This window comes from Megascapheus bottae, chromosome 4 (assembly GCF_031878675.1).
Source record: "Megascapheus bottae isolate mThoBot1 chromosome 4, mThoBot2.hap1, whole genome shotgun sequence".
In the NCBI taxonomy this organism is placed as follows: Eukaryota; Metazoa; Chordata; class Mammalia; order Rodentia; family Geomyidae; genus Megascapheus; species Megascapheus bottae.
Genome location: NC_143512.1, coordinates 29,328,945 through 29,352,590, shown reverse-complemented (window position 1 = coordinate 29,352,590; position 23,646 = coordinate 29,328,945). Strand labels below are relative to the sequence as shown.

Sequence of the window (23,646 nt, the reverse complement as noted above, 5' to 3'; positions counted from 1 at the left end):
AAGTTTGAAGTATAAGAGATCTAGATTTGGACCCTCATGACTTAAGCAAGCTCCAGAGCTGTGCAGGGCATTGTGTCTACTTTACATGGCTCTCCTGAGGTGTAAGTGAGATAATCAAGAGAATGCACACAGGCATAGGTTCAGGTTGACACATGGTGAGTTCCTGATGGGCGCACTGGTTGCTATTTCACCAGTAGACCAGACAGAGAAGGACATCTAGGTGGCCCCTCACAGGACTCCACCCTGGTAGACAGTGGAGGGACAGCAAGCGGCAGCACAGTGGCTATTGGTACAATGATCAGGGTTGAACTATGACCTCACGACACTATTTCAGAGGCCTGGTGGACTAAACTGTATAAAAATATTCCATTGGGGCTAGGAATATAGTCTAGTTGTAGAGTGCTCACCTCTCATGCACAAAGCCTTATGTTTGATTTCTCTGCACCACATACATAGAAGCAGCTGGAAGTGGTGCTGTGGCTCGAGTGGCAGAGCGCTAGCCTTGAGCACAAAGTGTCCAAGACAGTGCCCAGGCCCTGAGTTCAAGCCCCATGACTAGCAAAAAATATATATATTTCATTGGACTTATTTTCAGACTGTAAATTACAAGCCAATAAAGATAATTTTCTGTTAGCAACCTGTCTTTTTCAGCCTTAAAAGCATGGAAAAGCTGCTTTACTTGATCACAGCTGTATACTGAATACAAACATCAGGAATATAGGAATATAGACATCAGGAATGAAGAGGTGAACCTTACGCAAAACTCCACAAACAGGGATAAATTTGTCTACACTTTAGTTAATGCTAAGCAATTGCTAAGAGTTCCAGGAAGGTTCCTCACACAAGCTAAAAGAGACATAAATATTATGATGTCTATGAGTTGTCTGTTTAGAGCTATTCCTTACTGAAGAACAATAATACATTTTAGAAATTAAATTAGAAAGGATAACATGAGACTTCACATCAAATTATTTAGGGAGTAATACAATGCTCTACCCACAATAACCCTTTGAATCCACTATTTGTGGGAAACAATTTTTTATTTAGCAAAATGAACACAGCACTTACATAGTTCATTTCTCAAACAGCATGCAGAGCACTGGCAATAAGTATTGGCAACTTAATGAAGGAGTCTGTTGATGATGTTACAAAAACAAAAAGCTGGCACATTCTCAATTCAGATGGACACCACTCAAGACAAAGACATGTCTATTGTTGGCTCATCCATTCTAAAATATGTCACAGACACTCAGAAGATGGGGAGTGTCTACATTGTTCTGACTGTCTCAACACCAGAAAAAATCCTGACTTTACACATATTCTCAGGTCAGAAATAAGTTTTTCAAGAACAGATGTAGTCATTCACCTTTTGGAACACTAAGAGAACACCATCAACTAGATACTTATCCAAGTTTCTCCACCAAGCCAGTGCCAGATGTGTTTTTGTTCCTTCCTGGAAGGTCTTGGATCTGTAACTACCACTCCCAACTTTGATCCATGAATAACTCACATGAATAAATCAGTATGGTCCTAAGAAACAGCCCATAGGAACATCTTAGTTTACCTTCTCTCTTCCCAAGAAATGTACAAGCAACACCATTTCCCAATAATTTACACATAAGAGAAAAATGCAAATTAATTTTAATTAACTTGAAAAGCTAGCACATTAATACCTCTGAAGTTTACTAAATAGTGAATATTTTTGATACTACAAAAAATTTATAAAATAAAATGGATTCGACCTCACTAAAATCAAATGAACAAAAGAATGGAATTGAAGCTTCCTGAGTTTCCCACATTAGTCTTTGTTGTCTTTTGCTTTATTTTGTTTCTCATTAATGGTACTTAAAATACTTACTGAATACACTTCCCAATTCATTTGTTTCTTGTCGTAGAGACACACTTAATTAAAAGCAGAAGAAAAAAAATATGCATCCTGAAACTAATTGTAAATTCACCGAAGGCAAATTGTACATCTTATTTGTCTCCCTCATTTTCTCTCCCCTATTTTGCGCAGTGATTCCCACATAGTAAGTACTCAATTAACTTAAAAGGTAACGCATGTGTCAATTCACATTAATTTGGAAGAACTGCATTGATTTAAAGAACAGCTGAGCTGAGGATGTGTTCAATCTCTGCACATTTCTGGCTGGTGAGGCGCACTGTCTTGAAGACTTCCTCTGCAAAGCTTGCACAACCGCTGACGTGCTCAACGTCTTGGTTTGTTTCCATTTGTGCTGAAGGTAACAAGATGCTTTTCCAGTGGTTCTATTTGAAAAAGAAAGTGTGAGCAGAGATTTGAAGCTGGTATTCGTGGGCTTCCGCCCCCAGCTCTTGGATGTGGAACATCTGTGAACAAAATAGTAACCAATTATTTATGCATGCCTTTCTAAAACACCTTTCAGAAGGACAAACATTGGCCTTTGGCTCATCTCTGAATGTCTTTAGTTCCAACTCTCAATAAGACAACCAAGACGATTTATAGTTACTTAAATTATTTTTTTTCTATTTTAAGTAACAATTTTGAAATCCATCTGGCATGCAGATCAAAAACTAATATAATCAGAAATAGAATCTAATTATATATTTTGTAAAGAAACTTGTCCTGCTGTGTATTTTACTGCTGTTTCCTGATAAATAAAAAATAATGCCTCACTTTAGATCTCACCCACCCATTTGTGAACAATACAGCCCTTGCCTGTACCCCTACACGTGGCTAGGAAACAACAGCTCCTGGTAGAGAAGCTGGTGATGACCCCATTAGCCAAGCAAGAACACATGCTCTCCAGCACAGGCTTCCATCTAACAGGTGTGTGAAAAGCACAAGTGAAGTAGGAATAATGAATTGGATTTAACTGGCACCATCTTGCCTTCGTGATAAATGCAGGAAAGTCTCACCTCCCATGCTTGAATTCTAGGAGACAGGGGTAGGAACTTGGACAATAGGTTATTGGGCCTGCCAGTCTTTGGTGGTGAACTCTCAAATTCCCTGTGACCCTGTGAACCTGACCTACGTAGACTCAAACCTGCTTAGGCACTGGTACGCCATGACAACATGCCTCCTGTCAGCTTGTGTCCTGTCTCCTGCCTCTCCTCCAGTCAACATGGCATCCCACTTCAGCTCTCCATTGAAGATGCTCTTGTTTTTCTGTTCTTTCTTTCCTCTCCTGCTCTCATAACTCAGTTTTTTTAACAGTGTTAAGTGTATCTGCAGGTCTGCAGACCTTTGTGACAGGAATCCATCTGCAGATACCAACTTTGTAATAAAGACTCCCAATTCAAATTCTCAAAATGTAGCTTCTCTTGGGCCGGGAGTTTAGCCTTGTGGTAGAGTGCGTGACTAGCTTGCACTAAGACTCGGGTTCCATTCCTTGGTACCACATACATAGGGAAAAAAGCCAGAAATGGTGCTGTGTCTCAAGTGGTAGAGCTCTAGCCTTGAGAAAGTCCAAAGGCAGTGCCCAGGCCATGAGTTCAAGACCCAGGACTGGCAAAAAAAATATGTGGCTTCTCTCTTTGCTTGCCATATAACAGAAGCACACAAAAACATACCAAATATCCACTACCACAGCAAGGAACCTATGAGAGCAGCCAGGAAGGTTTTAAATGCATTATCCCAGGATTCATAGTATGTCTACCTGTGTGACACTATCTTTGACCAGGTACTACAGATGTCTTTAAAGAAAAATTTCTACTCATCCCCAAACTCAGAGGCCACTGTCTCTCTGAAATGCCACATTGCAGATCCTCAGAGTGAGAGATTTGCCTTGACACGATTTCCTTACTAATTTATTTGGATTTTTAAAGATCGGCTATATAGACAGGCATCAGTGGTTCACATCTGTGATCCTAGATACTCAGGAGGCTGAGAATTGCTTATCTCAATTCAAAGCCAGCCAGGGCAGAAAAACTTGTAAGACATTTATCTCCAACTAACTACCAAAAAGCCAGACATGGAGCTATAGCTCAAATGGTTAAGTGCTAGCCTTGTGCTAGAAGCTCAGGGACAGTGTCTAGGCTCTGAGTTCAAGCACCAGAATCTACACAAAAATAAAAGGAAAGAAAGAAAGAAAGAAAGAAAGAAAGAAAGAAAGAAAGAAAGAAAGAAAGAAAGAAAGAAAGAGGAGAAAGAAAGAGGAGAAAGAAAGAGGAGAAAGAAAGAGAGAGAGAAGGAAAGAAAGAGAGAAGGAAAGAAAGAGATGGAGGGAAGGAGGAAGGGAGGGAGGAAGGAAGGAAGGAGGAAAGAAGGAAGGCTAAGTAGTTTTATTTATGTTTGAAACTACTTTCAGCACATAAGTAAAACTGTCATTCTACTTAATCACTTAAAATTTACCTGAGTCATTTTAGGCTCTGTCTTCTCTATAATATCAACTTGTCATGATGCCTATTCACTTCTTAATTTGAAATGTCTTTTTCTGTCCACGTTTTCTCCAACAATTCTGCTACCCCTTGCACTGACCACCTTTCCTTGTCCAGGCCTCTTGTCATTCTAGAGGATACAATCTAGAACATGCGGCTTCCTAGATTTGCCTTGGAATTGTCTGCAGGCATCTCCACTCCTGCCAAGAGATGCTGCTTTTCTTGAACCTCCAACTCAGCCATAAGCTCAGTCTCCATGTAGGAGGTTCAGTACTCCTATTACCTTTGACCCACAGGCTAGAAGGAAGCCATCTATTTCAAGCAAAAATAGATAGGAAGTGAGAATTCATCCCTTGATCCCAAATGCACAGAACTGTGCACTTCTCATTGTTCATTCTCATTGTTTCTGTTTCTATGCACACTCCAGATATCCTGAGCCAATTCTCAGAATTGACTTTTACCCTACTATTCCCATTTCTAGCAATATCTTATACTTTTACTTGACTAAGGTCGGAACACAACCCCACATTCTACTCTATGACTCCAGCACCTGGGATCCAGCTGGTATAACTTTCCCACTACCACATTTCCGTCATGCCATCTATAGTCTGATTGGCTACAACTCCTGCTAAACTAAATCTCCTCAGATGCCAAGCCCTGGACCCCTTCCAAGGCCAGTATCCTCAAGGGTGATGAGGACTAGATTGTTACCAACCCTAATGAGCCTGGGATGGCAGTACATGCATGATACATCTCATTTTAGCTTCTTGCCATTCCTTGGAAATATATGTGGTTGAGACCTTTCTTAAGTGTGGCCCTTGCCCAGGCTAGAGAAATTAGTACAGTTTAATTTTATATGAATTTATTCAGTAGAATATAAAAGAGGCTAACTTTAATTTTGTTTTTGTTTTAAAGAACTTTACATAGATTCCTGTGGCCTAACCTTGCCTTGTTTTTGAAGTCCCTCACTGTGCCGTTCTACTTCATTACACAAAGTCTGCTTAAAACACATGAGTCTGCTGGCCTTAAATCCACTCTGAATCTTTCTTCACCTACCATTATTTTTCTTTTATTAGTTGCTTTCCATCCTTTGGCATTCCGCTTGTGACGTAATCTTAGAAGACTTCTCCCAGAAACAAATCCATAATGATTTAGCGTTTATCTGGATTCTGCTGGAATAATCAATATCAGACAGTTTAGTACTTGGCTTTCACTAAATGTTTCCTATATATTAGCTCCCCAGACAGACTGGCAGTTCTGCACGAATTTAAGACACACAAAAGCCATCACTATTTGTAGTACCGGATACAGGAAGAAAGCAAATTTCCACTTCATCTTCCCCTCCCACTGCCCCAGCAAGCCCCACCTACAAAGAAGAAAAAGCACCAAGTCACTGAATCAAGTTACCATCTCAACTACACCTCTTCTGTGTAAACAGGTAAAGCTATGAGTATGTTGAAAGAAACGATTAAAGCTTCAACTTAAAAAACAATTAAGTTTAAAATATTACACAGCTTTAATTTCTGTGAGCTAGGATCTGGCTTGCGGGTTTTGTCTCTTCAGTTCTTTGCTCTTTTTAAGCTACTTCTTCCTACTTCTTTACAACTAGTGTGATGACACTGGAACTGCCTCCACTTAGGAAACCCCTCCAAATATGCACACAGATACATACACACACACACACATACACACACAAGAGAGAGAGAGAGAGAGAGAGAGAGAGAGAGAGAGAGAGAGAGAGAGAGAGAGAGAGAGAGAGAGAGAGAGAGAGAGAGAGAGAGAGAAGTTCTAGGGCAGGCTATTTGCTTAATCGCCATCTATATCTTAAACCTTTCTATTTCATTTTCATTTTTTCTTTCCCTATTCTTGACACTAGTGAAGTAGGATGTAGATAGCTAGGCCCACACATAACTCAGCTCACCAGAGACAACACTGGACTGAGGACAGGGCCTACATTAACGGAGGAGATAGGTGTATGTTCTGATCTTGTCAACATATCCAAAGCCCAAGACATCAAGGAAAGGATCCAAGAGTCCATCTCAGGGAAACAAATTTTGAAATACAATTTCAATAAATGTATGTCAGTTGTTTCTCCTATAGTAAATAATAAATACCTAAACAGAAAATTGTAAGTTCTGAAACGGAGCATTTAGGATTCATATACTGAATTGCTTAGAATAATTTTCTTTCTCTGCTTGCAACATGAACGTATTTTCTGGGTTATTCTTTTTTACTATATTATTAATTTTGTAAATGGATTTTATTTATAATGAGCTTCACTCAGAGTCTCCTGTTAACTTTCTTATCCTATTGTCATTTGTGCAACTAAAGTACCTTAATCCTATATACTCATCCATCACCCCCTCTTTTTCCTTCCTTTCTCATGGTGGTTCTCCTCCAAAACAGTCCCCTTTTTATACTCATGTCATTTGTTCTAAGTTGACATCCTGCTGATGAGTAAAAATATATCATATTTGTCTTTCCAAGTTGGGCTTATTTCCCTTAACGTGATGATCTTCTATTTCAACAATTTTCCTGCACATGATGTAATCTCATTCTTTTTTATGACTGACTAATACTGCATGGTGTTTATATACATTCAAAGTTCCCAAGAACCTTTAATATGCCCAAGAACAGTATGTTTGAGCCACAAGGTAGTTTTGTTGTTTAGGTTTTTGACCAACAAGTCTTCAAAGTAATTTCCATGATGGCTGCACACATTTACGTCCTCATCAATAATGTATAAGGGTACCAGTACCACCCTCATCCTCATCAGCATTGTTCATTTGTTGTCTTAAGAAACAGTCATTCTTGCTGGGGTGGGAATGGAATTTCAAAGTGTCTTTTTTGTTATTGTTATTGGTGGTGGTGGTAGTGGTGGTGGTGGTGGTGGTCATGGGGCTTGAACTCTGTGCCTGGATGCTGTTCCTGAGCTCTTCAGCTCATGGCTCTGCCCTACTCCTGGGCCTGGGCACTGTCCCTGAGCTCTTTGGCTCAAGGCTATAACTCTACTATTGAGCCACAGGGTCACTTCCGGTTTGCTGGTGGTTAAATTAGAGATAAAGGTCACACAGACTTTAGTGCCTGGGCTGATTTTAAAGCACAATCCTCAAATCTCAGTAGCTAGGATTACAGATGTGAGCCATTGGCATCCAGCTGCCTTTATTTTTATTAGCATATATTTATAGCAGGCGGATTTCACTGGGAAAATTCCATAGATTTGGATATGCACTGTATATTTTGAATGACTTTATTCCTGTATTATATCCCCTTAACCCCATTCTCAGTTTCATATTAATTCATACTTCCTTTATAGCTAAGGATGTTGGACATTTCTTCATGTTATATTCTTTACAATTATATTCTTTTATTTGAGAATTGTCTTCTATTTCATAACTGGATTGTTTGCTATTGTGGTAATTACTTTTATTTTTTGCCAGGCCTGGGGAGCTAGGACTCAGGACCTAGGAACTGTCCTTGAGCTTTCTCAAAGCTAGCGCTTTGAGCCACAACACCACTTCCAGGTTTTTCTGTGTATGTGGTACCCAGGAATTGAACCCAGGGCTACATGAAGGCTAGGCAAGCACTCTACCATTAGGTCACACTCCCATCCCCTAGCTTCTTTGAGCTGTTTATATATTCTGGATATTAATTCTATTATTTATCAAACAGCTTGCAAAGATGTTCTATCATTCTGCCTGTTGTCATTGGTTATGGTCATTGTTTCCTTTGATAAGCAGAAGTTTTTAAATTTGTTCATTTTCCCACTTGTCAATTCTCACTCTCATTCCTTGAACAACTGTACTTCAAGGAGTTGTTGCTTATGCTTATATCGTCAAGTGATTTTCCCTATGTTTTACTATATACTTCTGAAGTTTCATGTCTTTTCAAATCTCTGATGCATTTTGATTTTTGTAAAGGATGAGACAGATGAGATGGGATGAGACAGATCTACTATCAGTGTTACACATGGATATCCAGTTTCCCATCAGCATTTGTTGAAGAGACTGTCTTTACTCATATATACTTTTGGCATCTTTTTATAACATAGTTCTTTGAGTCTGAGACCTTTTTGAGAGTGAGGATGCAAGCAAGACAAATTCTGGGGGTTTTGCAAGTCTTTCTGCCAAAAAGTAAAGCCAGTGGACTTCTAGTGTGAAATTTTGCATCAGCACATGCAGATGGCCAGAATTTACTGTAGAATCATGTAATATTCATGATATCTCACATATTTTGGATATTTCAACATATCATACACATAGCACATACATATATACAATATCTTGATAGGATAGTACTTGAAAAGAAATAAATAACATATTCAAACACATCCCAAGTCATAAGATCATATGCTACGAAGATAAAAGCCCATGCCCAAAATTCTAGAGCAAAACAATGCTTTTATTAGCATGTGGCACAGAGACTCACCAGTTTCCTCTTCTTCCCTTTCTGACAGGGGTACATGGTACAGAAATTATTCCCAGGCTTCCTGGCAGGTGGGATTAGAGGGACGTGTTAGTAGAAAGTTTCAAGGAATGCTTCTAGAGAAAATGCACATATTGCAACATGCTAACAAGACCAATGTACGGAGGTAGCTGATGAATAAGATATATGTTTTATAATTGTTCCCTCAGCCAACCACTGAAACGTAATCAGTCCAGGTCTGATACAGCAGACCACTGTGTCAAGGAATCCCTTCTGTCTTGTTAAGCCACTGTATTGCATGGTCTCTTAACCAGTATATAGGTCAGGTTGCCACTGTAAATATAGCACTATAATTCTAGCTCTGCCACTTTATATTTGTCCAACCTGAACAAATCGCTTAAACTCTATAAATGTATTTCTTTTTGTTGTACTGGGGTTTGAACTTGAAATCTCATACTTGCTAGGCAAGCACTCTACACTTGAGCCATGCCACAATACATTTTTGTGGTTGGTTTTTTTTTTTCAGTTTTTGACTAAGATCTCATGTGTATGCAAACCAACTTAGACTGTAACCCTCTTATTTATAGTTACAATGATGCTAGAATGGTCTGTCACCATGCTTAGATTTTATCGGTTACCATGAGGTCTTCCAAACATTGTGCCTAGGCTGGCCTTGAACTGTGATCCTGCCAAGTTCCACCTATCAAGTAGCTAGGATTACAGATGCAAGCCATTGTACCCAGTTCTTTTGTCATATTTCGCTTCTTCCATACGATTGTTATTAACTACATGAAACCATATGTTTTCTTGCTATGTTTTTATTGTATCTCCAACTTCCAGGAGAGTGCCTACACATAGTAAGTTTTCTTTAAACACTAAGGATTATCCCAGGACTGCTGATATAGCAAAGTGATGTTTAGATTAACAAGTAATGTCTTTAACAATGATCAATTCGGGGTTTGCAACCAAGTTCTGGGAACAATGTAACAATGCTGGGAAATCAAATATGCATAGCCAGAACAGTAGTAGCCCTGGGCCTACTCGTTCTTTAAGTCTGTGCTACTGTGGAACTGCATAAAACCTGATCTTTAATAGGATTATGACTATGAATTATACTAGTCCAGAATCTCAGAAAAACAACTCTTCAATGTTCATAAAAAGAAGACAGTTTCTTCCCAGTTCTCCAAAGGTAGATCAGATAAGATATTTCATTTCTTTCATTTAACAGAACTTAGTAAACACATGTGTATACATGTATGCATGCACACTAGTAGACACACACAGACATACACACACACACACACACACACACACACACTGCTTCCACTTCACCACTAGTGGCTCCCATTTACCAATCTCTGAAGTGATGCAGTGTGATCTGTGCATAGGATGCATTCTACAAACTGGAAACATGTCATGGAAAGGAGAAGAATACGATCTGTATCGGGAATATTAGAGTGCATACATTACTCCCCATATAATCAATGAAATAAGGGAAAATCAAATCAAGGAAATACACGTAAAGCTCACTGTGAGTTGCTTGCTGGTGTGCACATTTCTGTGACTCATGTGTAGAATACTCGCATGAATGGCCTTTATGATCCTACTCTTAAAATATCACTTTTTCTTCTACTCTGCTTATTTATGTAGCCAGTTTTGCTTTGCTATAATTTTTACTTAATACTTAAAATTCTCACAAAGATAGTGAAATTCTCACAAAGATAGGAAATGCAAATAAAAACAACCCTATGATACCACCTTACCCCAACAAGAATGGCCAAGATTTTGAACTCAGACAATGACAGTTGCTGGCAGGATTGTAGAGAAAAAGGAACCCAACTACACTGCTGGTGGGAATGTAGACTAGTTCAGCCACTCTGGAAAGCAGTGTGGAGGTTTCTTAAAGAACTGAAAATAGACCTTCCCTACGATCCCGCCATACCACTTCTAGGCATCTATCCTGAACATCATGACCCAAGATATTATAAGGACACCTGCTTAGCTATGTTCATCTCTGCACTATTCACAATAGCCAGGCAATGGAAACAATCCAGATGTCCTACTGCAGATGAATGGATACAGAAAATGTGGTATATATACACAATGGAATTCTACATAGCCAACAGACAAGATAAAATAATGGCATTCGCAGGGAAGTGGATGAATCTAGAGCGAATCATGTTGAGTGAGACAAATCAAGACCTAAGGAACAAAAGGCACATGGTATCCTTAATATGTAGCCATTAAATCCAAAGAGTACAAGAGCAAGGACTCAATAACTACATACCCAAACCTATGGACATTGTAATGGAAATATAAACATAACTATATAGACATAAAACCTATGACTCTATAGATATAATGTTTCATTTCATAAATTAATATGTTTCTATGACATACAAACCCTTAGCCTAATTTTGATCAAGTTCTAAATACTAAGTCCCAGTGATTGTAAATAGAGATTCCCTCCTTGAACACTTGCTTGTTAAACTTGTCATTTAAAATATGATGTAAACCATAGAAAAGATATGGAACCAACCTAGATGTCCCTCAGTTGATGAGTGGATCAACAAGATGTGGTATTTGTATACAATGGAATTCTATGCTGCTGTCAGGAAGAATGACATCGCCCCATTTGTTAGGATATGGAAAGACTTAGAAAAGATCATATTAAGTGAAGTAAGCCGGACTCAAAGGAACTTAGGCTCAATGGTTTCCCTCATTTGTTATAATCAGTAGAAACCTTGGGCTCTCCTAGCGGAGATTGGCAATAGAGCAAAACCTTGATACAAAAGGCCATATAGTAGGATGCTAAATGAAAGGATCTCTAGGATATAGAAACATAAGCCATATAATGAATGGTTGTTGTTCTTTTGCTGTCCCTTGGTTATCTCATATTGTTACAATATCTCACTTTGTTACCTGATATATCGGATATATTTGTATTTGGTTATCTGAACTTGGATAGGGAATGGGGGAAAACAAGATGAGGGGTGGGGGGGAGGGAAATGGGGACCAAGACATGTGAAAGGGTATCAATGTATGGGAATTAATGCACCATCTATCTGGCAAATATAATGTAACACTTCTATTAATTACAATAAAAATATACGAAAAAATATGATGTAAAAATCAATGTTAATAAATTCTTTAATAAAAATGCTCAGAAAAAAATTATTAATATGGTAAACTAAAGAAGGAAGTTCCAAGGATAAAGTCTTAAAAATGAACCATTGTCCACAAAATGTAACAATGAAACCAGCAGACATTTGAAATTCTGCCACATGAAAAATATTAAGCTGCAATGTAATAATGGCTGTGTATGAGAAACCCACTGCTAGTATTACACTTAATGGTGAAAATCTAAAGCCATTCCCTCTAAAATCAGGAACGAGACAAGGATGCCCACTCTCTCCACTCCTCTTTAACATAGTACTAGAATTCCTAGCCAGTGCAATAAGGCAAGAAGCAAGCATAAAGGGGATCCAAGTAGGGAAAGAGGAAGTAAAACTATCCCTCTTTGCAGATGACATGATTCTGTATTTAAAGAATCCTATAGACTCTACTCCCAAGCTCCTTGAGCTGATTCAAAACTTTGGAAGAGTAGCAGGCTATAAAATTAACCCTCAAAAATCAACTGCCTTCCTTTACACCAACAGTGAGAGGAATGAGGCAATAATCAGGAAAGAAACTCCTTTCACAATAGCCTCAAAGAAAATAAAGTACCTAGGAATTAGCTTAACTAAGAATGTAAAGGACCTTTTTGATGAAAACTTTAAAACCCTAAAAAAGGAAATTATAGCAGAACTAAGGAAATGGAAAAACCTCCCATGCTCCTGGATTGGAAGAATCAACATAGTGAAAATGACAATCTTGCCAAGGGCTATCTACAAATTCAACGCAATACCTATCAATATCCCAATGGCATTCTTTAAAGAAATAGAAGAGGCAATTCAAAATTTCATATGGAATAATAAACGACCCCGTATAGCAAAAACACTTCTCAGCAGAAAGAACAGCACAGGAGGAATTTCAAATCCAAACTTTAGACTCTATTGCACGGCTATAATTCTCAAAACAGCTTGGTACTGGCACAAGAACAGGCCTGAAGACAAATGGAATAGAACTGAGGACCCAGATATTAAACCACAGACCTATGGCCACCTAATCTTTGACAAGGGAGCCAAAAAAATAGAATGGAAGAAAGACAGTCTCTTCAACAAGTTGTGCTGGCAGAACTGGCTGAGCACCTGCAGAAAACTAAAGTTGGATCCTTCTTTGTCACCTTGCACTAGAATTAACTCCAAATGGATCAAAGACCTGGAGGTAAAAGCTGACACACTGAAAACTTTACAAGAAGGAATAGGAGATACACTAGGTCCCCTTGGCACAGGTCAAAACTTCCTTAATAAGGACCAAGAATCACAACAAATCAGAGAAAGGCTGGATAAGTGGGACTGCATTAAACTGCAGAGCTTTGTATGGCAAAGGACATAGCTAGTAAATTAATTAGAAAGCCTACAGAGTGGGAGAAGATCTTCACCAACCAAACAACAGACAAAGGCCTCATATCTAAAATATATCAACAACTCAAAAAATTGAATCACTCCCAAACTAATCTCCAAAGTAACAACCATCCCATTAAAAAATGGGCCAAAGACTTAAAGAGAGTCTTCTCTGAACAAGAAACAAAAATGGCCTATAGACACATGAAGAAATGCTCCACATCTCTGGTCATAAAAGAAATGCAAATCAAAACAACTCTTAAGATTCCACCTCATTCCAATTAGAATGGCCAGGATCAGGAAAACGAATAATAACAGATGCTGGAGGGGATGTGGCCAGGAGGGATCACTACTACACTGTTGGTGGGAGTGCAAACTCATTCAACCACTATGGAAAGCAGTGTGGCAGTGCCTCAAAAGGCTAAACATAGAACTCCCCTATGACCGAGCAATTCCACTACTTGGCATTTACCCAACCATCCATAATCTAGGGCATACTAAATCCACTAGCACAACAATGTTCATTGCAGCATTATTCACCATAGCAAAGATATGGAACCAACCTAGATGTCCCTCAGTTGATGAGTGGATCAACAAGTTGTGGTATTTGTACACAATGGAATTCTATGCTGCTGTCAGAAAGAATGACATCACCCCATTTGTTAGGAAATGGAAAGACTTAGAAAAAATCATATTAAGTGAAGTAAGCCAGACTCAAAGGAACTTAGGCTCAATGGTTTTCCTCATTTGTCATAATCAGTAGAAACCTTGGGCTCTACTAGCAGAGATCTGCAATAGAGCAAAACCTTGATACATAACGCCATATAGTATGAAGCTAATTGAAAGGACCTCCAGGATATTGAAACAAAAGCCATATAATGAATGATTGTTGTCCTTAATGTACTATGTTATCCCTCATCTCCTTTGCTGTCCCTTGGTTATCTCATATTGTTAAGTATCTCACTTTGTTATCTGATATATTGAATTTATTTGTATTTGGTCATCTGAAACTTGATAGGGAAGGGGGGAAAACCACTACAGGGAGTGGGTGGTGGGTGGGGGGAGGGTAATGGGTACCAAGACATGTAAAAGGGTATCAATGTATATGAATTAATGCACCTTCTATCTGGCAAATATCATGTAATCCTTTTATTAATTACAGTAAAAAATATATTAAAATAAAAAAAAAGAAAAATACAGAGCTGTGCAGTTTATATCTATTATTTTATTTAGTCTTCATGACAACCAAGAGTAGTGTTATCATGATTTGAATTTTGTGCCCACCAAAATGTTAATTGTCATTGTATAGTGTTGAAGAGGTAGAAACTTTGAAAGTAAATTTGAATCATGTGGAAAGGCTTTGTCCTCATTGGTGGCAGTGGTGCTACTGTAAAAGAGTAAGTCCAGCTTTCTTACCTACTTTTCCTTTTCTCCTTTCCTTCTCCCTTGTCCCCATCTCTTACACCTCTCCTGTCTCCATTTCTTAATGCTAATGAGGAAGCAAAAAGCCTTCACCAGATGTCAACTTCCAGCTCTTGTTTTCCACTATGAGAATAAATTTCTATTCATCACAAATGATCCAATCTCAGAAAATTTGATATAAAAACATAAACAGACTAAAACAGGATTGCCCTTTCATTTTTATAAATCAGAAAACAAAACTTGATCTAGACATTCAATAACTTGCCAAGAGCCAGGTAGCTCCCACTCTTTAGTCACCCCAAGGGTTTTCTTCATCCCAGTAATAGTAGTAATAAGAATAATAAGTCAAGATCTGAGGTGAGATTGACAAACTCTAGGATGTAGGAACCTTGCTTCAGTGGAAATGAAAAGTATTTGAAATCAACTCAACACTTTCAGTAGGTAATAATTTCCAGTAACAACAACAAGGCATTTGGGGAGGTGGTTAAGCCCAGGGTTTTGCACTGTCTCTCTGCTTCCTTGCTTGCATGTCCAGAGTTCCTCCCACTTGAGCCAGGCTTTCAACCCTACTTTATTTTTTGGTCAGTCATGGGTTTGAACTCGTGACGTGGGTGCTGTACCTGAGCTCTTCAACTCAAGAATAGCACTCTACCATATTAAGCCACAGCAAACTTCCAGTGTCCTGATGGTTAATTGGAGATAAGAATCGCACAGACTTCTGTACTTAGGCTGGCTTTGAACAGGATCCACCACAGCTAGCCCATAAAATAGAGGCCTTAAATTGCACTTTGCCATTCCATCATACCACTTCATTATTTGGCTTATGAGACCTTTTTCTAAAGTGCTTCAAAAGTCTGCATTTGGAGCGATAGTGTCTTTCCCCCTGATTTATACTATTTATTAGCACAGTCATGCTTTACTTCAGAGACAATGCAAAAGTAAATTTTGACCCTGGCCTTGCCCTCATTTTCATAAAGTCCAAATTTAGTGAGGTCCATGTTAATGGCTTTTACTGTATATCGAAAAGAATTTAATAGTCACTTAGCCCAGTTCTATCTCCATTAGAAAATCTAAAAAGCCACACAAAGGTGAAGGAAGGAAGAACAATGACCTCAAAACTAAAACAGACAAGCAGTGCCTATAATTTGTACTCTAGCAGAAAGTCCGATGCAAAATCGCCAGTATGTAACAACACATTCAAGCCTACAAGTTTAAGTGCTCTATTCATCAATTAAAGAAAATTAACCTAATCAGATGCTCATATTAAGGAATATAGCCATAACAAATCAGCAATCATAATTAAAAGTCCATTTCAAATCTCTTTGGTGAGCAGTGAAATGATCTAACACAGACAGGCAGTCTGGTCCTTTCTTCCGTATTGTATAAATGTGCACATTATGTGATCGTTCCTGGCTGGTTAATGTGGTCATCTTTGCTATTCATGCTGTTCTATTCATGTGTTCCTAAGCCTGTCTGTGTTCCTTGAGCGGGAAAAATGTACAAGAAGTGACAATCAAGATATGGCTGCAGCACTCCTCCCACTGGCCCTATAGCCAATTCCAAATACATAGGTTTCCTATGTAAGTCATTCTGGTCTTGCATTCCTGCCATATAAATCCTACAAGCTCTGAAGGGAGCTACATGAGGAATTCAGAATCCCACAGCTCTGTCAGGCTGCAGCATGTTTTCTTCTTTCTTTAAGCCAGATTGTAAGCAAGTGGCCATATGCCTTTCACAAGGGAGTCCTGGGACACGAGCAAAGCAATGCATCTGAAGAGGAGCCTGGCACTTTTCAGTCCTGATGCACTGTCAGCCAGCTGGTGGATCCAGGTTGGATATGATACATCATCTGGCTATACTATCAAAAGATCAGTAGATCCTTGGTGATAGAGACCCAAGACTTAAGGAGCATGTTTTGCTTAGAACCAGCTTGGGCACTTAAGAGTAAAATCTTCCGCAACTACTCTGCATGAAGTAGGAAGGCATAAAATTTCCTTCTGCATAATGTCCTTGATCCACTTATCTGGGAATTATCTATCATTATCTGGTACTCTCTTATGTTAGGTTGCTTAGTTGGTTTATCAACCAGAATCATCTGAGTGTCAGCAGAGGATTCAGGCTTCCACTTTCACTTCTGAAAGTGGCCAATGCATCATAACCATTACCATTACTATGTCAACTGCAGTCCCTTTACTTTTTTCATGTCCATAACCTTGGGTACCAAAATATTGAGCGCCATTGTACTGTTTGGAGGCTTAGTCTATGGACTTTTTACAACAAGAAGAAAATATCCTTCCTGAGAAAAGGGGGCAAATTCTAAGCTCTCTCAGAATGCTTTCTAACCAATGAGTATCTACTGTTATTATTTCAATAATATTTTTCTAATTGTTATTTAATTTTATCTAATTAAATTTGCTAGGATATTCAGTAATTCTATATCTATGACTCTGTACTACAGAAATAGCAACATTAGCTAACAAAAACTACTATCATATTCATGTCAGCACTGTTTGCAGTAGTACAAATATCAAGTGATCTAAATGGGCAGCAGTTGAAGAATGGTTATTTTGAGGTCATTCATATGATAAAATGCTATACCACCACTACAACTAAAATCTATATTTATTAACAAGAAACTGTGAAAAAGGAAGAAGCATTATAAGATGTTCTGTATACTTTTCCATTTTTGGAAAAACAACTATAAATTCATATATATATGTATGTAAAGAGATCATATGAAATATCTTAGGGAGATATAAATGCAAATATATTATGTAGATTCCTATTATGTGATATTCAGATAATTTTTGTCTTTATTGCATATGCATACTTACATTATATAAATATGTATATTTACAACACATAACAAAATCAAAAAGGATACACATTAATAGTAGTTACTTTTGAAAGAAAGGGCTTGTACTTTTTATTTTTTATTTATTTATTTATTTTTGCCAGTCCTGGGGCTTGAACTCAGGGTCTGAGCTCTGTCCTTGGACTTTATTTTGCTCAAGGCTGCTAGCACTCTGCTACTTGAGCCACAGCACCACTTCTGGATTTTTCTATGTATTTGGTACCAGGAATTGAACCCAGGGCTTCATGCATGCTAAGCAAGCACTCTTACCATAGGCCAAACTTCTGGCCATGTACTTTTTAATATGAATGTATTTGTTAAGCTATTTCAAGGATTCCCAAACGTTGACATTCCCTTCTAGGTAAAGAAAAGTTAAGATATAATACAAAAATAAAACAGAAGAGGGACTGAAGTTTAACTCGTATTACTGATTAAGGCCAGGGGAAAGGGAAGATAGCTCAATAAAGAATCCAAAACATACCTGGCTGCTCAACATACACAGCCAAGCCATCTTGCTATGCCAAGGGAGTAACAGGCAGGAAGGGCCTGTACTCTGAGGTAAGATTGTATGCCATGGGTGACAGGCTCTCCTCAATGCTGAAGGAATGTGACATTAAGCTAAACTGCCTCTCCTAGAACCCCAGATTTATTGATTACTGGTCACTTCCTTTTAGGGCAGGGTAAGGAAAGGAGCTCTTAGGGAGAAGTTATCTGCCTGAACTGTAGCTCTAGAACATTAGGTTGAAAAAAGAGTCAATTCTGGCAAGAAAGAGCAAGTAAAAAAAAAATAAGAATTGAATGCAGTCAGAATAGAAAATGATGGAAGAGGGTTTTGTTTTGCATTGTTTTGTTTTTCTAAGAGGCCCACAAAATGTCAAAGATGAAAATGAGTAGATCTGAAACTTTACAGCACGAGTTTGCACGCAATTGACAGATGCCTTGGCGCAGTGAATATGGACATCTCTTCTCATAAGAGAAGACAGGAGTCTATATCCTAGAATCAGATTGTAGAATGGTGGACAGATAGTAAATAGAGGAAACAAAAGATAAACTTGCAAAACCTCAGAGGGTTGGCTGTGTTAATTCTTGACAAAACTCAGCATGACAAAGCATTACAAGACTTATTTGTAAAACCATTATTAAACTCAAAGTTTTGAGAACAATGTGAGTTTTTTGTTTGTAAGACATTGCCTGGATTCATATTCACATATGAATATACATTACATACACACACATTTTTCTATCATTCAACATCATGAATCATAACATTATTGATTTCCATTGTCCCCAGGAAATCTAGGGTATAATGTTTTTCATAAATGCATGACTGAGGCTATACAATGATTCGTTGTAGCTACCATTATATCATATTCCCCAGGTCCTGATTCAATAAAAGGAAACTCAAATAGGCCAAAGAAAAGGGCTGCCAAAGGTAGAATTCATTGTCTAAAACATCTGGCCCCATACACTGAAAGTGTGTCTGTGGGAGGTTTCCATAGTCTCTTCTCATGCCATAGTTTTGCAGCCACAGAAATGTTAGTAAGACAAAAGTCTTCCTGGGAAACAGATTTCTTTGAGTTAAAAGGAAGGGAGAATGCTTGGAGTCTTTAACAGTCCCCAGTGTTCTCTCCTTTATCAGGTTTTAAAGTTCTGTTCCAACTCCTCTTGAGGATCTAAGTTTCCAAGAGGCTCAACTTTATAGCACTGAGCCCTGACAACGAATGGTTTTTGGCATCCTTCAGGTGCTTCAAGATGTGCATTATAACTCATACGTGGGCAGCTCAACTGCTCTTACAGATACTCTGCATTTGGTTAAATGTGGGGACAGTGACACTGGGGAGGAATCATAATAGAGATTCTCATGCAAATTAGCCTCTCCAAGTCCAGCTCCTTAGGCTAGGAGGTCTACTGGTTGCTTCCCACCACCAGTGCTGCTCCACTGCCCCAGGAAAAGGCTAGTCCTCCCCACTAGACACCCTCGAGAATGGTTGTCCTGACAGAGATTAGTGGACAGCCATGAATCTTTCACTTAGGGTAGAAATATGATTTTATTTAAGAAAATAATCATACATAATTGGGCTTCTGTCACTTTAAATTTTAATGGTGAGTGTAATATGGAGGCTTCTGGAACTTTAAATTACGGCTTTCAGAAGCTTCACACTGAATCTTTCAATTATTCTCTGTAAGTACTTTCTCAAAGCATGTGCCACCATGACATTGATATCACAATTCAAATCTAAATTCAAAACTGACTGCAAGGCTATGAGCTATGCGCTGGCGTGTGGGCTGCCTCATTTTATCTTTGAACATCTGACAAGGCGAATCAAGAAGCGCTCTCCCAGAGACCAGCCAGCTGTTTGCCAAATATTCAAATGCCCTGGCATGCAAAAGAGCCTTTCAGATTTCCCTACATCAAAATTAGCTACGACCCCCTTTTTTTCTCCGGTAGTTTCTGGCTCACCTCCATCCTTTCACACAGTCCCGCCTGCCTCACTGGGCTAAGTGCTCACCTGCTCGTTCACTTGCTCACCTCTCCGTTCCCCCGACGCCAGCAATTGGACCCAGTGTGTGCTGCAGAATGGCAGCCAGTTCAGACAAAACTGTGGGGGGACAGACTTCAAGCCCTTGCTTCCTTGAAGTGGATCTGAGAGCCTGGCTGAGCTGATATTTGCAGGAGTCTGAAGATACAGCAAAGAGAACATGAGGGTTTTACTGAAAATGCATTCATTAGAGCAGAAAATGCCACTGGAAAGAAAGCAGCCACTGGAAAGGAAGGGGAAAAGGCTAGCCCCCTTACTTTGATGATGTTATCTCCACTTCTGGCTTATACCCACCTTCTTTTTATCATTTTAATATCTGTACATTAAAAGAAGTCAAGGTGAATATTTAATTATTCATGTCTGCCTCTGTCTGTACTTCTTCAATTAAAATGTGTCCCTGACCTCAATCAATATGGTGCCATGTTTACAAGTAAACAACAAAATCTAGCTGCACTGAAGTCAACAATGAAAAATAACTCCCCTTCACACATTAGAGGTCCTGAAGTGATTTCCCTCAGGAAGATGACACACAGAGGAAGCTGCAGGCAGTGCTCAGAGAGTTTCGGAAAGGCTTGACCGGGTGTGAGTGCAGGGCACGAGTTTCATCCCCAGGGGCCGGCCAAATTTCCTGAAGCTGGACATCAAAAGCCAGGTCGAGCTGGATTAAGGCATCTCTTGATTCCTTCCTGGAAAGCGGTGTCCTGATGTGCTCATTTCCTATGATATGTTTATACTTGGACAGGCGGGACACAGCAGGAATGCTTTGGGGGCACACTGAGGGGGAAGCCACTCCCTCGGGAACTATGAATGCCAGATGTCAAATGAATGAACAAACATGTCCTGCAGAGAATTCTCTGGACAGGATGCTAGAAACTCCAGATCGTGATCTAAGATACTGTTGTACTGACTAGGCATCATTCGCTCAGGTAAAGCCAGGTAGAAATTCATTTATTTAAAAAAAAAACATAATACTATTTAAATCTTTTTAAAATGCTGCTAATTTGAATGTAAAAATCATGTGAGCTCCAGATCAGCTAATAACATTGCAGTTGTGCCAGAAAAGTATTTCTATTCATCAATCCAAAGTGACAAATGCAAATACCTTGCTTCCGGGAACTCTGGGTGGCAGAGGCAGCTTGTAGAGAAGGTTCACATATGGAGTGGCTATTTAAAAAAAAAAAATAGCCAGTCAGTTGCCATCTCCACCCCCTAGTATTATTTACTAAGAACAGGCTCAGCCATTCTTTGGACACGTTAATTTTATGATGCTTTTCTAAGGTACTGCCCATAATAAGAGAAAGAAAAGTTTAAAGACTTTTACTGATTTCCAAGCCCAAAGCAATATCATTACAAATCTTGTCTGATTTTGAATAGTTGAGACTTTTGAGATATTTCAGACAAAACACAGTTCTACATTGATCACTCACCCAAATCTCTACTGTGTTCCTCTTCCATAAGAGAGCCTTCATTATAGAATAATCATATATTGGTCTCTCCTCCTTAGAGAAGTCTACCTAACCTATTTGTCTCATTTTTTGTTTTCTTTTTTTTTTTTTTTTTTTTTTTTACTAAAACCTCTCCCTCTGCCCTGATCAGCAAAGAGTGAGAGGTAACACATCAAAATCATTTGGGAGACATCTTTGCAGTTGACACAAATGTCCTCTACTGCCATTTGGAAACCATCACATTTATGAGCCATCCATTACTTCTAGTTAAAATGAGTTGTATTTCTTAAACTGTTTGGAGAGAAGAAAAGGCGGAGATCTCCCTGAGACCTAGGCCAGATTCCTCTAGCTGAAATCATTTCTTCCCATGACCTCAACTATCAACCACTTAGACTTACAAAATAATATTTAAGCATATATCCAAATGGCTCCCACTCGATAAACTTGCTGTCTCTGTCCTGTTTATATCCCTCCATTCCTTCCTATACCTCATTCAGATCCTATCATCCACCAGTCTTTCCTCAGATCTTGTCCCTTCTTTCTCAATCTACTGTACCCTATAACCTACTAGACCTGCGCAGTAGCTTCTTCACTTCAAGCTGTCTTGATTCGTACTGATTAAAGCAGAATATTCTATATTACAACACTCAAAATATACAAGATTATCTTGATGGCAAACAAACCAACATTTAAGATTTTTATACATATGACAGAATTAGAAAGACAGAGCTAGCACATCAAATGGAATGACAAGCTAATATTAAATTTGCTTGTAAAATTTCACTATAAAAATTGGACAACTTAAAAAAATCTGTTAGTTTAAAGATATCCTTAAAATACATTGGTATTAGAAAATAGGCCACACTCCTTAGAATGATAAAAGAAATGCTACATGGTTCATGTTCAGCCACTCCCTCTTCCTGCATTCCGTACACTCTAATCATACGCTCGGTGTATATTTTCCTACATAACAACAACAAAAAAAAAACTCCCAGTCTACTGACTAAAATAATGTTCCATTTAGCTCATAAATCAGCTGGGTCATTGTGTATGGGCTGACAACCCAGGCAGATCATAGGAAATCTAGGCTAATAATTGATTCCCCCTGGACTCTCCAACTGTTTGTGGTCAAATGGTGGATCAGCTGGTACCAAGATGATCTAAGATGATGTCATCACATGTTTAGGGTTTCAAACACTGCCAGCCTCTGTTCTCCAATAGGTGGCCACTCATCCTCTTCGCTCATTCACACAATAGCCTAAGGGTTTCCAGCTTAGAGCCCTCAGGGCATAAGCAGTTCTCAAGTCTGCTTATTTCACAGTGGCTGTCGCCCATTGGTCAAAGTAGTCACATGAATGACACAGCTTCAGAGATGAGAAGCTTCATTCTATCTCTCCATTGAAGGCTCTGAAATATCAGATTTCCAGGGAAGAATTTACCTTTATATTTTGTCACTGCAGAATTCTGTCAACATTGCAGGCACATTTACACACACACACTCATCCTGCCCCCATCACCTGAATGGTCAACCTCCCCTTATCTTTCTGGAACATTTTTATTTCTTGTCTTTCAAGATTCTGATCCAATATAGTGTTCCCTAATGTCTTCTCTCAAGACAGAATTGCTTCCTCATGCATGCCTTTGGTCCCTTGCATATGTCTCTGTGGTATCATTCAGTGAGTTGTATGGTAGTTCTTTATTATGCCATATAAATATCCTTCCCTCTAAATAGATTTTCTTTATACTGCCATTATCTAGCACAGAGCCAGGTCAAGAATAGGCATGTAGTAAATGTTCACAAAATTGAACTTAATTGAATAAGTTCAAAACAAAGATTAAAATCTCCCTAAAATAAGCCTGTATTTAAAAAACTTAAGGTGTATCTATATAAAGCCTTATGAGTTAGCAGAACCAATTAGATCCACCTAGTCTAATTTGGAGGGCAGCAGGCAGGGCAAAGCTTTAAGCCAAAAGCATGTTTTCCTGCAGGACTGGCACAAAGCCTGAACTTCCAGCATAGATTATTCAAGACCTTACTGTGTTTCCGTGTAATACAAACAGCCTAGACTCTAGAATGAGACTCAAACTCCAACTAC

General features: G+C 38.8%; 1 protein-coding gene across 16 annotated transcripts in view; it reads right to left on the bottom strand.

Moving 5' to 3' along the window:
• Window positions 1-1,030: 1,030 nt before the first annotated feature.
• The window catches only part of LOC150064222 (uncharacterized), a 143,378-nt gene continuing 120,762 nt past the window's right edge, over window positions 1,031-23,646 (bottom strand). For 12 of the 16 annotated variants that reach the window (XR_016535247.1, XM_090331629.1, XM_090331643.1 and 9 more), the window contains 5 exons: window positions 21,208-21,269; window positions 20,076-20,243; window positions 8,788-8,848; window positions 5,416-5,531; window positions 1,031-2,349 (listed from right to left, as the gene is read on the bottom strand). Coding sequence is in view for 12 of the 16 variants with exons in the window: in XM_090331643.1 (XP_090187769.1) it covers window positions 8,834-8,848; window positions 20,076-20,243; window positions 21,208-21,269 (245 nt within the window). In the remaining 4 variants the exon portion in view is untranslated. Of the gene's footprint in view, window positions 2,350-5,415; window positions 5,532-8,787; window positions 8,849-10,136; window positions 10,395-19,860; window positions 20,244-21,207; window positions 21,270-23,646 lie in introns of those variants that run through there. The other 4 variants (XM_090331636.1, XM_090331644.1, XR_016535248.1 and 1 more) reach the window with 3 other exon arrangements.